The following is a 19,779-nucleotide window of genomic DNA, read 5'->3' on the forward strand; positions in this document are numbered from 1 at the left end:
GCCCGTGACCTTGTAGTGTTCTGCGCTACGTTCTTGTCTGATACGTACGGTCTGGGCAAATTTCAGATAGATCACTCACTATGGTATGAGGGACCATGTACGAAACTCCATCGACATCACATACACTGCCATTCAAGAATCACTTCTCATTAGAAACTTAGGCCTATTCCTTGTATGTATTCCCATTCCTTGGTTCCATATTCAGACTTTCAGTTGCTTGAACTAAAGTTCACTGACAGGCGTCGTAGATTCAAATTGGTACATACGCCACCACAAGTATCCGAGTGCTCTTCGTGACCAGCTGTGCAACGTGTTCTGTACGCTACTTGAAATCGACTTTTTTGGATTGGCTCTCACTCGTCCTGATGACTCTCAAAGCTCTGACTATTGATCCGCGAACATCTTAGGTGTCCTTACTGGGAATCATTGGGTGGCTTGTTGAAGTATCAGGCATGCACAGGGTGGACTGATGGGTCACACACCCCGACAGCCTGGTAAATTTCAAGAATTTTTGGTCTCGGGCCCCTCTGTTTTCTCTGTTCACAAACTTGGAGACGCTTGTCAAGAAAAGTTAATTGACGGATCAAAGCTAGACTCGCACTGCTTCTTCCATTGGCTGTTCAGCCCTGGATATTTACATACCAACGTACTAATCTGTCTGTTTCACAGCAAACGGACAACACCTACGGGTGGACGTCCGGATGCTTTCCCGCTGGCAAAGCCTACAGATAACGGACAATTCATCTACGATGCTGTGTAAGGCGTAGCGCAAGATCATTCGGGTTCCGCAATCCGCACGTTCGTGCAGATAGTCGTCGCTGCTGGTGGTTTCCAAGTCGTGCCGTGTCTTATCCAGTCAGGATGCCGAAGTCTTCTTAGACGACATATGTACTTATGACCCAACTTACGTTCGTCATCTTTCACTCTCACCGGTTTGTACCCACGAAAGCTGATACACCACGCCTACATTCATTACAGGCGGATGCTAGACACTGCAAGAGCACATTAGTTCGAAGAACAGATATGTTGCGACTGCGGTGCGAACACTGCATGTCAAAGGCACCTTGGCGTCGCAGGCCCGTCCGAGTCACGTTCCCTGGAGTCTTGCTTAGGTTTGCATTTGGCCGGCCTGGATGTCCTCGGCGCAGCGTCCAACGCCATTTCCCAGCGGCAATCACGAAGCGGCAAGGTTGGATCTTCATGTGGCAAGAATGGTGAGAATATTGCTATTGCGAATCCTAGCCGTTGCCGCCTGAGGCCTGGGCGTTGACCTGCGTTGACCTATGCATGCTTGAAGGTTGAACGCCCGGTGGATAGACACGTTCCTACCATGTCCATACTCACGTGTAAGTACTAGCGGTACCGCCCATAACTTCACACAGATCACAGTGATACAGGCTACCGTGATGAGCCGCAGGCTGACGGGGCGCTGCAGAATGGGATGCAAGATTCAGACACGACAAGGGCGCTGATTAGGACCCCTGTAGGTACGTCTGTCATTATTAGGTTCGGTATCACGCAGTGCCCACGTAGCTAACTTACGACATGACCCTGCCCATCTGGCGCAGAACCTGTGCTTGGCTGCTGTTGCAGTAGCCTGTCTTCCTCCGAGGCGGCTCTTTGTTGCTGTGACAGAAGGGTTCGGGAAGACAGCACATTCAACCCGTCAGCTATATAGCATGATGATTCCATTGTGCACAGTAGCTACCATGAGTTGAGCCAAACGTCCTACCTCGACCTTCGCCAGCATTTGCAGCTCTTCCACCAAGTCTGTTAGCGACATCGGAATGGTTGAATTGACTGGCACGCCCAACAACGGTTCTGGCGTGCTTGCGCCAGAAAACGCTGTTCGAATCTTGAACGGTACACGTATCGCCGCCTTGGCTGACATCGATGAAGCACCATTCGGGTGAGTACTCAATTTCAGCTATGCTAACTGCTTCTGCTAAGTTTTATTTGTCCACCAGGTGGCTTCATTTCAGAGTCTCGCTCGTTGCGGGTGCTGGCTTCTTCACAGACGCGTGGATAATATCCTTTTTCTTTGGCGGCTGAGCACTCAAAGCAACTCGGCAGATACGATATATTCGCTATAAGCATCGCGTCGACGATGTTGGGATACGTTTACGGCACTGGCTGCGACCCAAACCCCAACAACTGCCATTTAAATGACAATTTGGGTCTGGGTATCAAAGTCGCCATGCCTGTTGGCAATCTCTTTGGGCAGCTGTTCTTCGGCTGGTTGGCAGATCTTGTGGGCCGTAAACGCATGTGTACGTGGCTGAAGTATGTGCAACTTTATAATCGTTAATGAGAGACTGAGCAGACGGGATCGAGTTGATGATTATCATTGTCGCAACCCTGAGCCAGGCTACCGCGGGTTACGTTCCGGGAGTAATCAACATGTTCGCTGTCATCATTTTCTGGCGTTTTGTGGTATTCCCGCCGTCTACTTACTACACAATGAACGACTGAACATCATTTTCATATCCAGATGGGCGTGGGCGTTGGCGGTGACTATCCGTTATCGGCTGTCATCTCTTCAGAGTTTGCGTCTGCCAGTTCCCGCGGACGGCTCATGACTGCAGTATTTGCAAACCAGGGCTGGGGGCAATTGAGTATGCACTTTGCAACCTTCCGGGCATTGCGTTCTACTGATCACCTAGTTGCAAATACCCAGCTGCATCCCTTGTAGCTATGTGTATCGTTAGAGGCTACAAGAACACCCTCCAACAAGATGTGCTTTCTGCTGAAGCACTCATCTCCATTGACAAAATGTGGCGACTTCTCATTGGTCTGGGCTGCGTACCTGGCGCTATTGCGCTATATTTCCGTCTCACCATTCCCGAGACTCCGCGCTTCATTATGGACGTCATGCGCGATGTGAATCAAGCTGCCTTAGACATCGACAACCTTTTGACTCTCCACACGTACCATGTTGATCCGGACGCTGTTGTCCAGCGTGTTCGCGCACCTCTGGCCACTCGCAGCGACTTTGTCGTGTATTTTTCGCAATGGCGTAACTTGCGTCAGCTCATCGGCGCTTCTTATTCCTGGTTCGCTCTTGATGTATGTGCATCTATATCATCCACAATCAATCCCTGACTCAATGGGTCCTACGTGCAGATCGCGTTCTACGCTATTCAACTCAATACAGATATCTTACTGCAGAAAATCAAGTTCGCTGTCTTGAAGCAGACGAGCCTCTACGCTAGACTCTACAATTTCTGCGTGGGCAACATCGTCTTCTCTGTCGGAGGTCTCATTCCGGGCTATTGGGCGACGTTCATATTCATCGACATCTGGGGACGGCGACCTATCCAACTCATGGTCTTCATCATGCTCACAATCTTGTTCATTGTGATGGGGTCCGGTTACAAGGCGATGAATAAAACCGCACGCGGCACCAATGCGTTCATGTTCTTGACTTGTCTCACGAACTTTTTCTTCAATTTCGGTCCCAACACTACGACCTTTATCGTGCCCGGGGAGGCGTTCCCGACTCGCTATCGTTCTACCAGCCATGGGATCGCAGCTGCGAGCGGTAAACTTGGCGCTGTCATATCGCAGGTTGGCTTTGCGCGCCTGGCGAACAAAGGCGGACCCGATGGGCAGTATGCGTGGCTTCCCTACGTGTAGGTGTCCCACTGATTAAGGTGGACGAGAGATACTGACGTGTGTGTCGTCTAGCTTGCTGATACTTGCTTTCTTCATGTTGACAGGTGTGTTCTCCACGTTATTGATAAAGGAGACCAAGCAGCGGACACTCGAGGACATCTCAAACGAGAGCCAGGAGGGCTTCGTGTTGGGCCTTGTGGGGAGGGTTTAGCGGCATACTCTCGGACACTTAAATACCCTTTTCCTCTTCTCCCCCTTGGTGAAGGATATACCATGGATTCTTTTTTTTTGGGCCGTCTAAAGGGACCGTAAGTAGTAGTGTTGTCCAGTTGTAATGAATTACTGTCTGTTAGTGTACTAAGCTTCATCGATGATCCCCGTAGAACACAGTACCATATTACGGCGAGAAGATCATACCTATGGGCCTGTTCAACTTGGATGAAGATCTGTAACCCTGATTCCATCGCGAGGTGATATTACCATTGACTCTTTTCTGATCGATATTGTGTACACGTCGCTTAGTGGGGATTCCACGAAATGTTTTCATCCCATTCCATTACGCCTCGATGTGCTTCTCGAAGAACTGCAATGATGCTATATTAGCCTCCCATTTATGCCGCGCGCAGAAAGGGCCCACCCTCTTCAGCACCCGGGAAGAGTCCTTGGGTGTGCGCTTCTGCGTGGCATAGTCGACGTAAGTGACGCCGAACCGCGTTAGATATCCATCCGCCCTGCGGTCACCAGTTAGCTCGTGCGGGTCCCATTTGGTGCACACGCGATAGAATGTATTGCCAGACTCACCATTCATAGTTATCTAGCAGACCTACAGCACCGAACAATCACGATCAAGCAATGAGCAAGGAGAAATAATTCACTACAAGGACTTACTCCAACCGAAATAGCCTTTAACTGGAACACCGTCCTCGGTCACGGCCTGCAGGAGCGCGTTGGCATACCCCTCGAAGTACTCAACGCGATCCACATCATGTATGACTTGCTCAACAGGCAGTACGTCCTCGTTCCTGGCGGCGAAGCCGTTCTCTGTGATACTGAAGGGAGAAATGCGTCAACGTCCCTGCTGCACTTGCATCAAGGACGAGAGACATACTAGATCGGCCTCTCGTAGGTCTAAGGGAGACCATACAAAGTTAGTGAATCGATTACAGGCACGAAGTGGCGCACCTTCCATAGGTAGTTCAAAAGCTAATCATAGTCGTAATCATCATGGTACGTAAATTATTGTGCATCGAGAATTATCGACGTGGAGTACACTCACCAATCGGAAGCCAGGTGGATCTATATCTCCACTATCAGCGCTGAAGTTCAGGCGTGGATGGATGAGTGACTAACATGTTTGTAACCACGACACATGCGCTTAAGAAGTGATGGATTGAACGGGTTCACGACTGCACGTACAGAAAAAGAAAAATCACACACCTTGTGTTCCCAACTGCGACCCGTCTGGTCTGGTGAACCCAACCGTAATTCTGCCATTTATCTCATCACCTCCGCCCTCCTCTGCAGAAATTCGCGTTTGGCAGGACCAGAGCAATTATCTAACTATTCGTAAACAAGCGGGAGATCGCACATACGGACAATCTGGGTAGTATATGTGTTCAGGCCGAAGAAGTCTGAAGAGCCCTTGACGACGGCGAGCTCTTCTGCGGTGAACTCGGGTAGACGATCTCCGATCATGGCCTTTACGGTGGCGGGGTAATGACCTTTGTAGATCGGGTCCTGATAATATAGTCCTGGCTTGTATAAGCATCAACGCGCAGAGAATGTGGTCTTACTGCAAATCTCCCTGTTGAAAATGAATACGTCACGGTGAGTACTCATGAAACGTCCACAAGATGCGGACGGACCGAGCTTAAAGTCGATGCCACGCTGGGCCGCCGCTACGTCTGTTCAATGAGCGGCAACTGGGTCACAATCGAGATAAATAATTGAATATGTCATTCGTACTAGCTGGTGAATCGTCGTAAGGGAGCTGCCAATGGCAGTCCAGAGTAATACCGATCTGGCCGCCCTGTGTAGGCTTGAACTCCTCTCGATAGAGCTTGACTGTGTATGCATGCGCAAGGATCGTATGATGTGCGACACTGTTTCGTGTTACGTCAACGTTAAAATCAGTGTAGGGACAGTCTGGTGAACACGACCTACATCCACGGCTCTACGTCCCCTTTATGACCCGGTGCAAAAGCGCCCTTCTGGTACCCCAAGACAGAGATGCACCACGGTTCGTTGTGGGTGATCCTGGTTAAGAGACACATCAATGACCATCATACAATGGGCAGTTATAGCCTTGCCCCTACCAGTTCTTGACCAAATCTCCGTATCTCGTGAAGCACAACTAAAACATCGTGAATAATGAAGATATTATACCAGACGAATGAGCACACCCTAGCATAATTCACATAATCTTTCACAATCTCTTCCTTGTTCAGCCATCCGCCGTAGCGATCATCGAGACCTTGAGGTAGATCCCAGTGATACAGCGTCTGAACCACCCTCACATCAACCTCCACATGTTCGATCTTCTCAATCACCTACTCACCACAAAGGGCGTGATGCCGTTCTTCAAGAGCTCCTCGATCAAACCCCTGTAGAACGCGATTCCCTCCTCGTTAACCAAGTCATTCCGCCCACCGAGGGGGATCACACGCGACCACGAGATCGAGAACCGATAAGCCCGCACGCCGTACGACTTGAGCAGCGCGACATCCTCCTTCCATAGGCGGTATGAGTCTGTGGCAATATCTCCATTCGAGCCGTCACGGATCTTGCTCGGAATCTTGCTAAAGGTGTCCCAGATGGACGGTCCACGCCCGCCTGCGCTGGCTGAGCCTTCGATCTGGTAGCTGGCTGGAAAATGAACGTGTTAGATAACGAGGACGATCGGAGCACCAATAAACGTAGTTTCCACGATCATCTATATGGTGGGCCATTCACACCAATTTCGCCGTATATATGTGCACAGGCGAACAGAGCCAAACTCGGGACATACCTGTCGCGTAGCCCCAGACGAAATCACTTGGCAGTTTTACCATCGGGTATATGAAGAAGGAGGCTCACACGAGCCTGCTGAAGCCGACGAGGATACTTATGCTCCCCTTTGTGTGGTGTTATCAATTGCGGCTTTTTGAGCATGGGACGCAACTTGCGGCACATCGTCGGCTCATCAGCCAGATGGCCGGGCTTTCTCCGTTGTTGTACGTTCGAAATTTGACTGGACGAGAGGCACGACGATGCACAAGAGAAGTTAGAAATCGTCAAAATGGTTGGAAACCTTGGTAAATTTTAGTCAGGCGCTATCGTCTCGACATAAGATGTCCAATAACATACACCAAACGTGTGACTTGAAGCTTCCGCGGGAGGAAGATAACCAGAGAAGTGTGCAGACAATTTGCCTGGTGGAGAACGCACATGACTAGAAGACGATGCCAGGCTTGAAGCGCCACTGGGAAAATCTTCGTCGTGTGCCGCTTCAGGAGGGAATGCGCAGGGAAGCAACGCCATACCCAATACTCACCTTGGTCAGCCGAATACGAATTTGAGAAGGTACAAGGCCAAGTAGGTGTGGTGAGAGAGCCGTTGCAGACATGACAATTAATGTAGCGCTGTAATATATGAGAATACATCCCGGTTCATCTAAATTCTAGATGTACGACTCAACAGGAAGTTAATACACGGATTGCAATATACAACCATCCAAGCGCACTTACTATCCATCTTTCCCATTTCTAACGGTTACTGAACAACATCCAGCGAATGCCTTCATATACTGCACTGATCTCGGGGAATACTCTATTCCTCTCCACCTTCGGCCTTGCAGTGCAAGGGAACATGGAGCTAGAAATTTCGGTGCTTCCAAATCCTACAGAACCAGATGTTTGCCTCGTTCCATCAAACCACGGAAGAAGATATCACGTACTAACCAACACTGACTGTCTCATGTTTTGCGCGCAACCGCCTCTCTAGCTCTTCAAACGTGCTCAGGCTCACGTTTGCAGTTGTCCGCTTCGCCTTCAAATCGGTGTCCTCCTTCGGAGAACTCCGGATACTCGCAGGCCACCGGTCCTCGGGTACTCTGCGCGCAGAAAGTGACTTGCGAATAGTCTCTATGGAACGCGTGTAGTCTGCCAGGGCTTCCGTATACAAATCGTACACGCATATCGCACAGCCAGACATGCAGCATTCTAGGCCGGCAATGAGCTACATGCCAAAAATACCAGTATTCAATAGCTTGAAGGAAATAGACGTACCTTCGGACTCTGGTGCACGCGGCTCTTCGGGTATAACTAAGCCCTTGAATGTCTGCACCCGCTTCCCACTTGCGCCCCCGCCCAAGCGCCGCGCGCTCTCTTCCTCACTCCGCTCTGCCATAATTCCCACCGCGCCCTCCGCCTCCACCCGGAGCACCCCTATCCGCGCCCCGTACGCCTCTTTGCCGCGCAGCGAGCGCTCCAGCCGAGCATATCGTTCTGAGAGGTTCTGTCCGCCGCGAATGGGGTATTTCCACTGCTGTATGACGCATACGGTAGGTGGTATCGGTTTGCTCGGAGCAGTATCTACGGACAGGGTATCTGTCACGGGGGCCGAGAGAGGACGAGTTGAGGAAGCGACGCGGGTGCGTATGGTCCGCACAGAGACATAACGGAAGCTTTTTTCGCAAAAAACCAGAGCTGATTTCGGATGGAGCGATGGGCGCATCAACAGGTCTTGCCGTCCTTGTTCTCGTCGTCCTCGTCGTCGACCATGGCATGCAGCTGGGAAGAAGGCGACGCCGCATCACCAAGTATGCGTCATCACGTGACTGTACACCTCTCCTTTTTTGGCAAGTGAGAAACCACTCCGGCGTCGGGTGTGACGTGTGACGAGAAGTTTCAGTCCGGCGCGGCAGGCTCGGAGACGTGTGACACGTTGACCTGACGGCCCCGCACATCAGGAAAAGTCAACTCTTGGTTAGCTCCCTTATTGCCTTGATTAAGGAGGTCTGCTTCCTTATTTGGCCAATTAAGAAGAATAACGATGGTCTCCTTAATTTTTCCTTAATCAAGGGAATACAGGTAAGTAGTCTCGGCTCCAGCCGTTCACCCACGGAAGCGACCGACAGCTAATATGTTGGAGATCGAAAAAACCATTGCAGCTTCCGTGGTAGAACGTCTGGTGAACTTCGGTAGAGTGGGTGTAGATAACCTCAATCCCCACATCCCACCCTCAGAAACACCCATTCGACGCCTCAGGAGGCCTATAGTAGATACATAGCTACTTATATATAATAGAGATTAAATTTCCCGTATGCTTTTCGGGGCTCTCTGGGCCCACCATTTCATGCTGTATGTGTCGCGTTTCACATTGCCGCTCTCACGCGGGAGTTTCATAAATTGAGATTTCGGGTCCCAACGGTACACGAGCATACAATATAAGATAGAAATAAAGGATTGCATGGATAGAGGAGCAGGAAATGGAAATTGATGATGGGCACAACTACCATGCCCAGGCACCTGCAGAGGGTTATCCACACCCACTGTATCGAAGTTCACCAGACGTTCTGCTGGGCAGGCTGCAATGGTTTTTTCGATGTCCGATATATTGGCTTTCGACAGCCTCCGAGGCGGAGCCGAGGACCGGCCCAGCATGATCGTCTGGCTTGCGAGACTACTGTCCTAGACACAGTTCTGCAAAGTGCGCATCAATATGCAAAATGCAAATATCTCGTCCAATTCTCAAAAATATCTTAATGGGTTTGGTTAGTAGTTGTATGGACACTATCTAAACGTGTTTCAACCCTGTGTATGATAATTTGTTGATGTGGAAACAAATGGGAGAGCAATTGCATGGTTTTGCACCCAAATGTAAGTGCCGGAAATACAGCTGATATGGAGATCCTTCCTGCAGTACTCATTCTAAAATTTTGCCACCCATAATATAAGCCTTTCTAACATGGAGCTACCTTTAGAGTGACCCCGATTGACGTCATGCGAAGTTGTTCTTGCTCTATGCTATGTTGCGAGAAAGACACGTTATATCCATCTGCCACAGCGTGATGAAATTCAGACTCCATCGCCCAAAGCGGCTTTGCAGAACTATGCACACCGCTCTGCATTGACCGAGCCATCAAATTTGCCGGGCATGCCGAAGGGCGCTCATCGTGACAGGCATGTGACGATTTTGCATTACCCTGCGCACTTGCACTCTCGTCACCGGAAGGTCTCCGAGAACATAAGTTCTGGGAATTTTAACATGCTACTTAGATAACCTTGTAGAGGGGACATTATTGTACATAGACTGCAAGTTTAAAGGGATTTCATGAAGTTGTCAGGGAGCTATGAGCAGCATACTGAAAGAGTTTGCAGAACTGTGCCTAGGATAGTAACAGGTAAGCAAGAGTTGACTTTTGCGGATGGGGTGGCAAAAAGTAGTCTCGGTTCCAGACGTTCACCCACGGAAGCAACTGAGAATGAATATGTCAGAGATCGAAAAAACCATTGCAGCTTCCGTGGTAGAACGTCTGGTGACTTTCAGTACAGTGAGTGTAGATAACCCCCAATCTTCGCGTCCCACCCTCCGAGTTGCCCCTTCGATGCCTCAGGAGGGCTCGAGTAGACATGTAGCCACAAATAGACACCAGAAATATATTTTGCTGCAATCATTGCAAGGGCTTATCACTCTGTACTGTTCAACAATGCCGTTCACGTGAGAGGGCAATATAAATGGCAGTTTTGCATCCCAGTGTTATGTAAATACACTAGACAAGATACAGACAGAGGTCAGTGGATGTAGAGTAGCGGGAGGAGGAGAGGGGACTACGAGATGCCCATCGGGTGCAGGAGAGGCGGAGGGTTATCTACACCCGCTGTACTGAAGTTTACCAGATGTTCAGCTGGGCAGGCTGCAATGGTTTTTTCGATGTCCGATATATTGACTTTCGGCAGCCTCCGAGGCGGAGCCGAGGAACGGCACAGCACGATCATCTGGCGAGACTAGGCGAAAATGGTCTCGTACCCAGATGGTTGTCAAATCGCACCCTACCACCGCTGACAACACGTCTGGGGCATTTTGATAGAGGCCTCCTACATTCACTGTGTTTAAGGGCTTTGTATTCGAACTTCGATGACCAAAGAGTAAGCGCTGTAGCTACATGTCATCAGGGGTAGCCGAAGTGCCTGAATAGCGCATCTGTTCATCCGTTCCTATATGTTTGGCTAAGCTGACCTTTTCATGTACTCGAAGCGCGAATCAGCCATCTATCCCAATCCCTGTTTAACAGATGATACCTGCTTTCTTCACATGTATTTCAGCTGTGGTTATCTCGACACAATACATCTATTTTATCCCAAGCAACTACAGGAAGCATTCCCACCTACTGTCACCTTTGACGCGGAAACTTTTCAAAGGCGCGCTGGCATCGCTGAGGGACCCTAGTATACTTTTTGTCTGACCACGATTTGATGTCTACGTGGCAGCTATCCGCCGCGGCGCCCTTGCGCGTTCAGTCTTAGATATTCCCCTCGTGTCTGCTGTGGTACTAAGAACCTCTGAGTCAGATCCAGACTGCACAATATGTCCGATGTATGTTTTCGTCTGTGCCCGCTTTCAATTGCACTGACCCGGATGATTTTCCATTCTATTACTAGCTTTCCGATGTTGATCCACGTCAGAGAGTGGTCCTGTGCACCTGCGATGAGTGTAGAGCAGCTGACTCATGCGGAGAAGGAATTCAGATGATGGTGTATGAGAGGACAGAGCATCTGTCAAAGCAGCAACTTTCGCGATCTGTACTGTCACGGCGAGGACAAGGAATACAGAAGACAGCACCATGAGGTGTTGAGCATGCGCGCACATTAGGTTCCACCAGTCTACGGGGACGAGGACGTGCTTCACTGACTTTCCAGTCTCCGGCTAGAGTCGGTGGAGCTATCTCTGCAAGAGGTGGACGTGTCCCAGCTTTGACCACACAGTAAGCAAAGTCTATTCACACCTGAACATTACTCAAAGTGTGCACAGAGGAGCGAGGGGATTCCGAGGATTTCGGGGAGCACCAGCGACTTCAAGTCGTGTCAGCTCAGTTGCCATCAACTCAGCCAGCTTGACAACGGCACCCTTGAATCGCAATGAAGACATCATCATGGGAACGGAAGAACAATGAGCACCGTCTCCCGAAGATGATCCTATGGACGGCACAGATGGTAGTTCACTGAGACCAGTAGGAGATCCATCGACTGCTACTTTCTCAGCTGCACCTGCACTGGAATTTATGGAGCTTTCGGACAATAATACTCTGTATTCACCACAGAATATGCAATCTGGTGACGCAGATGTTTCCCAGCTCTCTGACCACTTGGAGTCCTGATCCCTGGTGTTACCCATCACATCTGCTGCTCCTCGACATCCACCATCATCATCCTCCTCTGCCGTCACCTCTCTCCCGTCTCCACAGGTTACCTCATCAGCAGCAGCAGCAGTCTCCCCTTCTCATGAACATGTACTGCCTAGTCTCGTAGATGCACCATCCAATCCACCAATCACTTCCCCAATCCCTGCGCCAGTTGACTCTTCTTATGCGTCTATGGACTTCCCGCATGAACAGCAGATGGGTACTACGAATGACTATCCTGAACGAATGAAATGCACACGTGCGCGTCGCTGTAATGTACGAAATGGCAACCTGGCTGACATCACCCCAATACATGATACACCAGAAGATGCAGTTGCGGATGCGGTTCACGAGCAAAGTCTCATCCACGGCGATCTAGAGCAAGCAGATGATTTCTATGAAGATGGTCAAGTTGGTGCAATACTGGACCAATCGCGACTTGAGGACGTACAAGATTCAGCGGCTCCAAACTCACAACTATCATCTGACGATTCTGGCCCGGGATGCTCAGATAGTCCAGCTGCGGATCACCCTCCATGCCTGACAGATATCTATAACAACAGCCACCCCATGTGGTTTGTTCAAGTTGTGATGACACTCATCGCATTGTTACACACCAAGCATCATGTCCCATTTCGTGCATGCGCCCTGATCCTCTTTATTCTGAATGCCTTGTTTCTTGTCCTAGGTGTACTCCCCCTCGATGCTGCCATGCCGATCACATTGCACACTGTTCTGCATCGACTCGACCTGCGCAACCACTTCGATATACATCCAATTTGTCCTTCCTGTCATAGGGTCTTCGAGATCGATGTGAAGACTGACATTATATGTCCTTCATGTAAGGTTTCTGTATTCCATCCCACGACACATTCAATGTGGGAACGTGTCAGCGGACAAAGCAAGGCACCTCCATGTCCTAAAGTATCTGCACCCATACGGCTTATCTCAGCAGCCTTGTCAGACATGCTATCTCAGCGTCCAAATATTGAGGAAGCATGCGACCAGTGGAAAAGTCACCACCATGAGGCTGGTTCGTACAGAACAATTTTTGATGGCAAGGTATGGCGCAGTGTCCGTGGACATGACGGCAAGTTATTTTTTGATCCTGATGATGCATCCAGTGAGCTGCGAATCAGCTTAACCATACAAATGGATGGGTGCGTTCGTGTTCTGAGCGTGATTATCATATACTGAATATAGACAATTTGCATAGATTCAGTCGAAAGAACAGTGTCTACGGCCTGACACACTCATCAACCGTTGCTTCAGCATGCATTGCAAACCTGCCGGATTCTCTCAGGTAACAGCAAGTCAGCGTACCATCTGTGTACCATGTTAACTTACTTCTTCTAGATACAGGACAAATAACATGCTTGTATCTTACATGGCGCCAGGTCCAACCAAGCCGACAGCAGAGGAAATTCAACATTACAATATGCTTGTTGTGAATGACTTGATAGACCTGTACGACAATGGTGTAGTTTATTATTCTGAGAGGTTTCCCAAAGGTACGCCACACTTTTCTGTGAAGCTGAAGTATTTCAGCTTATGCTTCTTTGTCAGGTCACTGTGTGCGAGTTTTTCTCCTTGCGATCATCTGTGATCATCCAGCCATGTGCAAGATGGGCGGATTTGCTGAGAAGAATCACAAGGTAGCCCCTTGCCCAAAGTGCAAGGTGCCGTTGAGCGAGCTCTTCTCTGAGAAATCATTAAAGAATGGTGAGTAATTGTGCATAGACCAAGTTGGCTCTCATCGTATAACCACCACAACCCCATATTGTAGAATTCGAGGGACACAACGGTGAAGAACATCGAAGAAATTGTCATCATTGGCACGATCTCAAGACTGAGGTGGAGCGCAAGAATTTCTTTGACAGTGTCAGCGCACGATGAACTGAATTTGCACGCTTACCTTACTTCGATCTCGTCCAGTACTGTGTCATTGACCCTATGCACAATATTCTGCTTGGTGCGCAATTTTTAGTATCCCATTTGCTGTATTGGCTATTTTACTAACGTTATTGCAGGCATAGTGAAGACTCAGTGGTATGCAGTTTGGATCCAAGGGTCTGGGTCTGCGCTTCAGAGCTCAACGGAGAAAACACCACGAGAGCTCAATGTTATTCATCGTTTTCTCGAAATGGTGAGAAATAATGGACGCTTGCTACTGACTATAGCACTAATTCATGTTAAACATACAACAGTTTGAATCACCTTCATGGGCCGGTCAACTCCCAGCTCGCATTGGCGAGCCAGCTGGCGGAAGTCTTACAGCTGATGAATACCGATCAGCACTTATCGGACCTCTGGCTATTGTTGTAAGTTCTTCTTCTTCTTTGTCTCTTTCTGCTAATGTGAACACATTTGTCTAGATCCCTATTGTGTGGGAAGCATTTATTGAAGACTCACAAGATCAGTATGAATGCGCCAAGAAGCGCTATGACACAGCACTTGTGAAGTACAAAAAGGAATTGGCAGCATGGGAGCGGAACTTTGCAAAGAAACATGGTGAGACATCTTCTGCGGCAAACCAACAGGCACAGCATCAACAGCCTGGCGACTCATCAACACATGCGAACATAGCGCTCGAGCATCAGCCACCCGGTGAGTCATCAACTGGAGCGAACAAGCCGGTGCAGCATCAGATGCCTGGTGAGGTATCAATGCAGATAACACAGGCAAACAAGAATGTCCAGGAGCAGAGGCATGGTGCATTATCAATGCGAAAGAAGAAGGACCCTCAGAAGTCTCACGAGAAGTCAACACCACCCAAAAAACCGGCGAGACGCATGCAACAAGATGAACCTATCAACTTTCTCTGCCTTGCTACAGCCGTAAAACTTTTTCTGGGTCGATCAATCACAGATGACTTGGTGGTTCGTGCACTAGATTTGCTGCAAGATTACCTGTTGGAATTTAGAACAGTGCAGTTCCTATCAACAGTCATTGCGTTGTTCTCCATACCATGTTGTCTACAGTTGTATGGTGAGGGTGCCATGAAGCCGAACTTTCACTGGGTCGTACACCTACCTGACCAGATACGTGACTATGGGCCAGTGTACAACTTTTGGGCTTTCCTCTCGGAACGCCTCAATAAGATTCTGAAAAGTTACAGGAGTAATACTTGGGTTGGAGGTCAGGTTGAGATTTCGATGCTGCGTGAATTCGAGCGCAGCATTCATCTGGATGCTATGGTACGTTAGCTGATCATTAATGTGGTGCATACTGATACCAGTAGTATATAGATCAACGAAGTTGTCTCTGCAGGCTCTCCGGCAAGAGAAGAAGCAAAACTCCTTCTCAAGCGAATGCTCGGAGATGCAGACCAACTTCTGACAGGGACGGCTGAGTCATCGCAGAATGATGGTAGGTTGTATTCTGACTTTTCATCTGCATTAACTCATCGTGAAGTACTTTACAGAGTTATGTGCACTACAAGTTCAGGCGGGCCCGGTAGCCTCTGTTGCTCCACAGTTGAGCGACAAAGCACATTTGGGCTTGTTTGTCTACTATAACCAAAACATGCAGCGCGTTCACTATCCTACTGATCATAACCCACCTTCCAGTACACGTCTTTTACAGGAGACAGCCCAGTTCTATGATTGGGCACTCCTCGATGGTCGTCGCATAACTGCAACATCTCGAACACAACAAGAATCTGCACATTCATCAATAGTCAAGGTCTTATATGCTGGTAAAGCATATGGTGGTGAGGTTGTATGCATATTTCACCATAGTCAGCGAGAGATTGCAGAGGAGAGGCTGTTTGCTGAGTTCCAATGGATGAAGCCCCTCAATTTAAGCCCTGTCCAAGATGACCCCTGGAGTGAATTGTACTATGCTATGCCCTCTTTGAAATTATCTATAACTAACTGTTTTCACCGAACAGCCCTGAACTTGAGGTCGAGACCTGGGTTCTTGGAGAGTTTGCTCTTGCGAAAGCACCAGGATTCCCACCCCCTGTCCTTCTCTTTTTCACAATTCAATGTCAACTCTCTCGTGGAATCGTGTCGACTACCAATCCCAAGATGTGGATAACAATGACAATGGATCGGGTCAGTTTCACATTGCATATATGACGTGATCTATAGTAACATTCTAATTCAGCATGCGAGCAGATTTGTAACACAGAGCTAGGTGTCTACGGACAATATTATGTAGCGAGAATTTAGTGGGTAAGGTAAGAAGGTTGGAGCATCAACAACAACGAAAAAGTCGAAAAAGTCGGTGAGTTTGCATTATTGTCCTTCTACGTATCTGTCTCAATGTCATCGTCATGTGAATTCTCTTCACCAGAGACTGTGGGATTTGCATCATCGTCGCTACCTCCTGCGCTGTCACCACTGCCACCACCTGTCCTGCCTTCTTCATCATTGTCTACGGCACTCCCGAAGCCCAACAAATCACCATGCATATACCAGTCTGTGAGAACTTCTTTGTATCTCACATCGTCTTTGTTCACCTCCCACCACGTCTTGTTGATGCCGAAGTCAAAGGGGGCAACAAGGGGAGGTATGTCCGTCGAACGTCCTGTATCACGCACAGAGATGCTGACAATTCGTTCTTTCTCTTTTGCCGATTTTGCCTGCCAAGCGAGCGTATCAAGCTCCTTGAAAATGTTTGAGAGCTGAGGAAAGTGTGAGTGCCAGAGTGATTCATGATTTGCATTTGAAACATACTTCATCTGACCTCCAGCTAGGGAGAATATGTTCTCGGAATTTCAGTTTCTCAAGCTCCGTGACGTTCATGTGATTGCCATCCATCTGACAATGGTTAGCCATCTGTCTCTTCCATGCAATCACTGACAATCCGGAGCCCTCTTCCGGACCTGATGCCTCATCGGACATGTGCATCTCGTGAAGCAGATCGGTAGAGTCCACATTATATTTTGTGGCATACTGCTGCACCGTGGTGAGCCGATTCTTCACCTTCTACTCAAAGCCATATGACATAAACAAAGAGCAAGCGGACAGTAATAAAAGGATACTCACTGCTTCACGGCGACGCTTGTGATGGTTTGTACGTTGATTTGTATCCTGTGCTTTCTTCTTCTCGTCGTTCACTTGTGCACTGTAGGCAACTTTGAACCCACGAAAGCTGCTTTTTGTGAACTCAACAAGGGTTTCTTGATCCCATCTGTAACGTTGGCGTTGCTTCAGAGTCTCGAGACACTTGTCAGATGTCTAGATGGTCCGTATTAGCAGGTATCAATCATTGTAAGTGCATTACAGTGGTTGCTCACCTCGATGTCATTCTGCACCAGGTCGGCTATGCGTTCAAAGATGTCTTGGTTGTCAGGATGCCGCACATCTTTCTTGAAGTTCGGGGTAAAATATTCTTTGTCTGTCTTTACATTTACACGCCCTGTGTCCATTGGGCTCGGCCATTCTTCTCCTTCCGGAACACCACAGATGAAGCGGAATTTTGCCATTATGCAAGCCTGCCACAACGTGAGTACCTGTACGAATATTGGTGGAAGGATCTTACCTGAAGGTCAGCCCTGGCTTTCTGGGCTGCCTTAGACAGGTTCAACTTCGGGATCACCAGGTCCTCTGCATCATCATCGTCACTTTCATCATCTCCTGCAGTATCTAACTGGTCATCATCACGAAGAATTACTTTCTTTCTGCCTCGTCCGCCTTGTCTCAGCACCTTGCGCTTTGCTGCCGATGTTTTTCCACGAGTCGCCATAGCGCCGCACTGACATTCAGAGTCCTGGCCAGTGGGTGCGCCTTCTCCATTCCTCTCCGGCATGTTCAGCCTTTGTTGAATGTTGTCTTGCTTTGCATGCAAGGTCTCCAGCGAATGTGCAATCGCAGCAAGAGAGCTGGAATCGGACGCATCCGAAGGAGGGTGTAAAGAAGATTTGGACCGGTGTGCACTCGGAATCTGAGATGGAGGATGCTCTGGAATGTGCGGATGATGGCGAGTTGGGGGAGGATATGTGTGCCCACGTGGTTGGGATTCAGTGGTTTCAGTCATGCATGCTGGGTGTCTACAAGTCACGGTGAGTTCCTCTGATACTCTGGCTGGGCCTGCAGAGTTACTCATACCTGGGAGGTGGGACAGATGTGCTTTGGTGATTGTTCATATTCTGTTTCTGTTTCTGTTTCTTCCTATTGCATATTGAGTTAGGTGAGTCTCTGAATATATGTGCATATATGCTGTACTAACCTGCCTGTTTTATTTGTGTTCTTTCGCAAATTCACAATCTCGGTGCCTTCGGGTATTTCTTCACGCTGCATTGGTGGGTATGGATCACCTTGTGGACCACTATTCCATGTTCCGTGGACACGTTGCTCCAGGTGAGGATCTATACTAGGTCTCGGCGGAAATACAGCTCTCTGATTCTCACTCATCTTCTTCCAGTCCTCAAGGGCGATGAAGTCTGGCCTTCTAACATCATCCATGGCACAGTAGGGATAGGGACGATGGACGGGACAATGTAGCGCAGCCGCAGGGGCGCAGGGGTGGACGTGAGCGCAACCGGGGGGTGGGACGCGACTGGATCACGTGTATTGGAATACCTGTCATCTGCTGTCTCAATATAGTTCTAACTACAACTCGACGTCATTGGTATTCAGAAGCGGAATGTCTCTGGTATTCGACGTATGACTACTTCCCGAGCGTCATGTAGTTACATTTAGACTACCCTGCATAGACATATCTGTGAATCATGACTGTATTTGCACATCGTCAGACATACACACATTTAGCCGTGGTTACATTATCTGGGGAATTTACAGTATGTCTAAGTATGTTTATTTGTCATCAGCTCAGCTAGTCAGACTCGAACTATGCGGGTGTTAAACGCGGTGATTACAGTTAGCGCCCATTAAGCGCTAGATAAGCGACAGACCGTGGACCAGGTCTCTTCCAGAATAGGCAGCTGCTGTGACGCTCTAATATCTTCCTCTGTCGAAGATTGAGTTGCTGCGAGCTCATTGGCTCCGAAATAAGTGTGAACAGCAGGGAGTTGTGTTAGAGAAGTCAGTATAAATATTACAGTAAGAAATGAATCAGCTTGAGTGCATCAGTTACCAGATTTCTGGATATTTTCGCTCAAGCTGGCTGACTGTGAGTGCTCCCGGGGTTGTTCCAAGGTCAGAGTGAGTTGGAAGTCATCTATAAATGTTTTACAAGGTTTCCACTATCCCAAAAAGTCCATGACAAGATAACCACTGTACACAGAACGTTGTCGTTGGGCAGAAAGTGCAAAACTCGTGCAGGAGTCCGCGGAGTGAGCGCTACAAAATAAGCAAGTCCGTAATTAAAGAAGCCGGTAAGCGAGGCTTCTCGGGCGGCTAATGGGCGCTAACTGTAATGTAGGCCTCTATCAAAATGCCCCAGACGTGTTGTCAGCGGTGGTAGCGATTTGACAACCGTCTGGGTACGAGACCAGGCGAAAAGTGGGTGTAGGCCCGGAAAGCCCGAAAACTGGTGTGACACGCCGCCGTCAGGCGGCGGAAAGCCCGGTGACAATGTGACACTGGCCAAATACCGGTGGCGATGGGGGCCGTGTTACGCGTGACCGCCGGAGTAGTCGTAATGATACAGTACTCTTTGAACTAGAGGGAGGAGACTCCGACTGGGCCCGAGTCAGCGCGCAGAATTTCTTAAACACTTGGAGAATAGCAAGTTGGTGCAGGACAATTCTGACAATACAACGATACTGAAATAGCACGGCGACAGATCCCTAGTATCTAGACAACGAATGCGCGTGACAACAAGAAAGTAATACAAACACATCCTCAAGCAACGCAGTCCTTGCTATGTTTTCT

The 19,779-nt window shown here is 48.9% G+C and overlaps 6 protein-coding genes across 6 annotated transcripts; 3 read left to right on the forward strand and 3 right to left on the reverse strand.

Annotated features, from left to right (window-relative positions):
- Positions 1-1,330: 1,330 nt before the first annotated feature.
- Positions 1,331-1,678, forward strand: SCP_1101280 (hypothetical protein; the record flags this gene model as incomplete). The annotated part of the gene is made up of 3 exons (XM_027762564.1): positions 1,331-1,346; positions 1,398-1,487; positions 1,569-1,678. The coding sequence occupies 3 exons, from the start codon at positions 1,331-1,333 to the stop codon at positions 1,676-1,678; spliced, it is 216 nt and encodes a 71-aa protein (XP_027618365.1).
- A 109-nt stretch (positions 1,679-1,787) lies between these two features.
- On the forward strand, positions 1,788-3,826 carry SCP_1101290 (Repressible high-affinity phosphate permease; the record flags this gene model as incomplete). The annotated part of the gene is made up of 8 exons (XM_027762565.1): positions 1,788-1,909; positions 1,968-2,021; positions 2,074-2,270; positions 2,324-2,433; positions 2,492-2,615; positions 2,678-3,066; positions 3,124-3,632; positions 3,688-3,826. 8 exons carry the CDS (start codon positions 1,788-1,790, stop codon positions 3,824-3,826), a joined length of 1,644 nt encoding a protein of 547 aa, XP_027618366.1.
- A 345-nt stretch (positions 3,827-4,171) lies between these two features.
- SCP_1101300 (Beta-glucosidase 1A) lies at positions 4,172-6,665 on the reverse strand (the record flags this gene model as incomplete). The annotated part of the gene is made up of 18 exons (XM_027762566.1): positions 4,172-4,198; positions 4,253-4,346; positions 4,417-4,438; positions 4,504-4,664; positions 4,724-4,743; positions 4,798-4,818; positions 4,892-4,911; positions 4,966-4,989; positions 5,053-5,133; positions 5,208-5,352; positions 5,409-5,419; positions 5,481-5,519; positions 5,581-5,717; positions 5,779-5,871; positions 5,931-5,968; positions 6,018-6,116; positions 6,173-6,480; positions 6,623-6,665. The coding sequence occupies 18 exons, from the start codon at positions 6,663-6,665 to the stop codon at positions 4,172-4,174; spliced, it is 1,383 nt and encodes a 460-aa protein (XP_027618367.1).
- Positions 6,666-7,548: 883 nt separating this feature from the next.
- Positions 7,549-8,328, reverse strand: SCP_1101310 (predicted protein; the record flags this gene model as incomplete). Its single annotated transcript, XM_027762567.1, has 2 exons — positions 7,549-7,814; positions 7,881-8,328. The coding sequence occupies 2 exons, from the start codon at positions 8,326-8,328 to the stop codon at positions 7,549-7,551; spliced, it is 714 nt and encodes a 237-aa protein (XP_027618368.1).
- Positions 8,329-13,382: 5,054 nt separating this feature from the next.
- On the forward strand, positions 13,383-16,135 carry SCP_1101320 (hypothetical protein; the record flags this gene model as incomplete). Its single annotated transcript, XM_027762568.1, has 11 exons — positions 13,383-13,506; positions 13,562-13,717; positions 13,782-13,876; positions 13,931-13,967; positions 14,026-14,141; positions 14,203-14,316; positions 14,371-15,192; positions 15,244-15,364; positions 15,420-15,831; positions 15,888-16,053; positions 16,106-16,135. 11 exons carry the CDS (start codon positions 13,383-13,385, stop codon positions 16,133-16,135), a joined length of 2,193 nt encoding a protein of 730 aa, XP_027618369.1.
- Positions 16,136-16,247: 112 nt separating this feature from the next.
- On the reverse strand, positions 16,248-18,408 carry SCP_1101330 (hypothetical protein; the record flags this gene model as incomplete). The annotated part of the gene is made up of 7 exons (XM_027762569.1): positions 16,248-16,625; positions 16,678-16,929; positions 16,990-17,181; positions 17,241-17,438; positions 17,486-17,993; positions 18,052-18,114; positions 18,173-18,408. The coding sequence occupies 7 exons, from the start codon at positions 18,406-18,408 to the stop codon at positions 16,248-16,250; spliced, it is 1,827 nt and encodes a 608-aa protein (XP_027618370.1).
- Positions 18,409-19,779: the final 1,371 nt, after the last annotated feature.

Source organism: Sparassis crispa, assembly GCF_003851025.1.
Source record: "Sparassis crispa DNA, contig_000011F, whole genome shotgun sequence".
Taxonomy (NCBI): Eukaryota; Fungi; Basidiomycota; class Agaricomycetes; order Polyporales; family Sparassidaceae; genus Sparassis; species Sparassis crispa.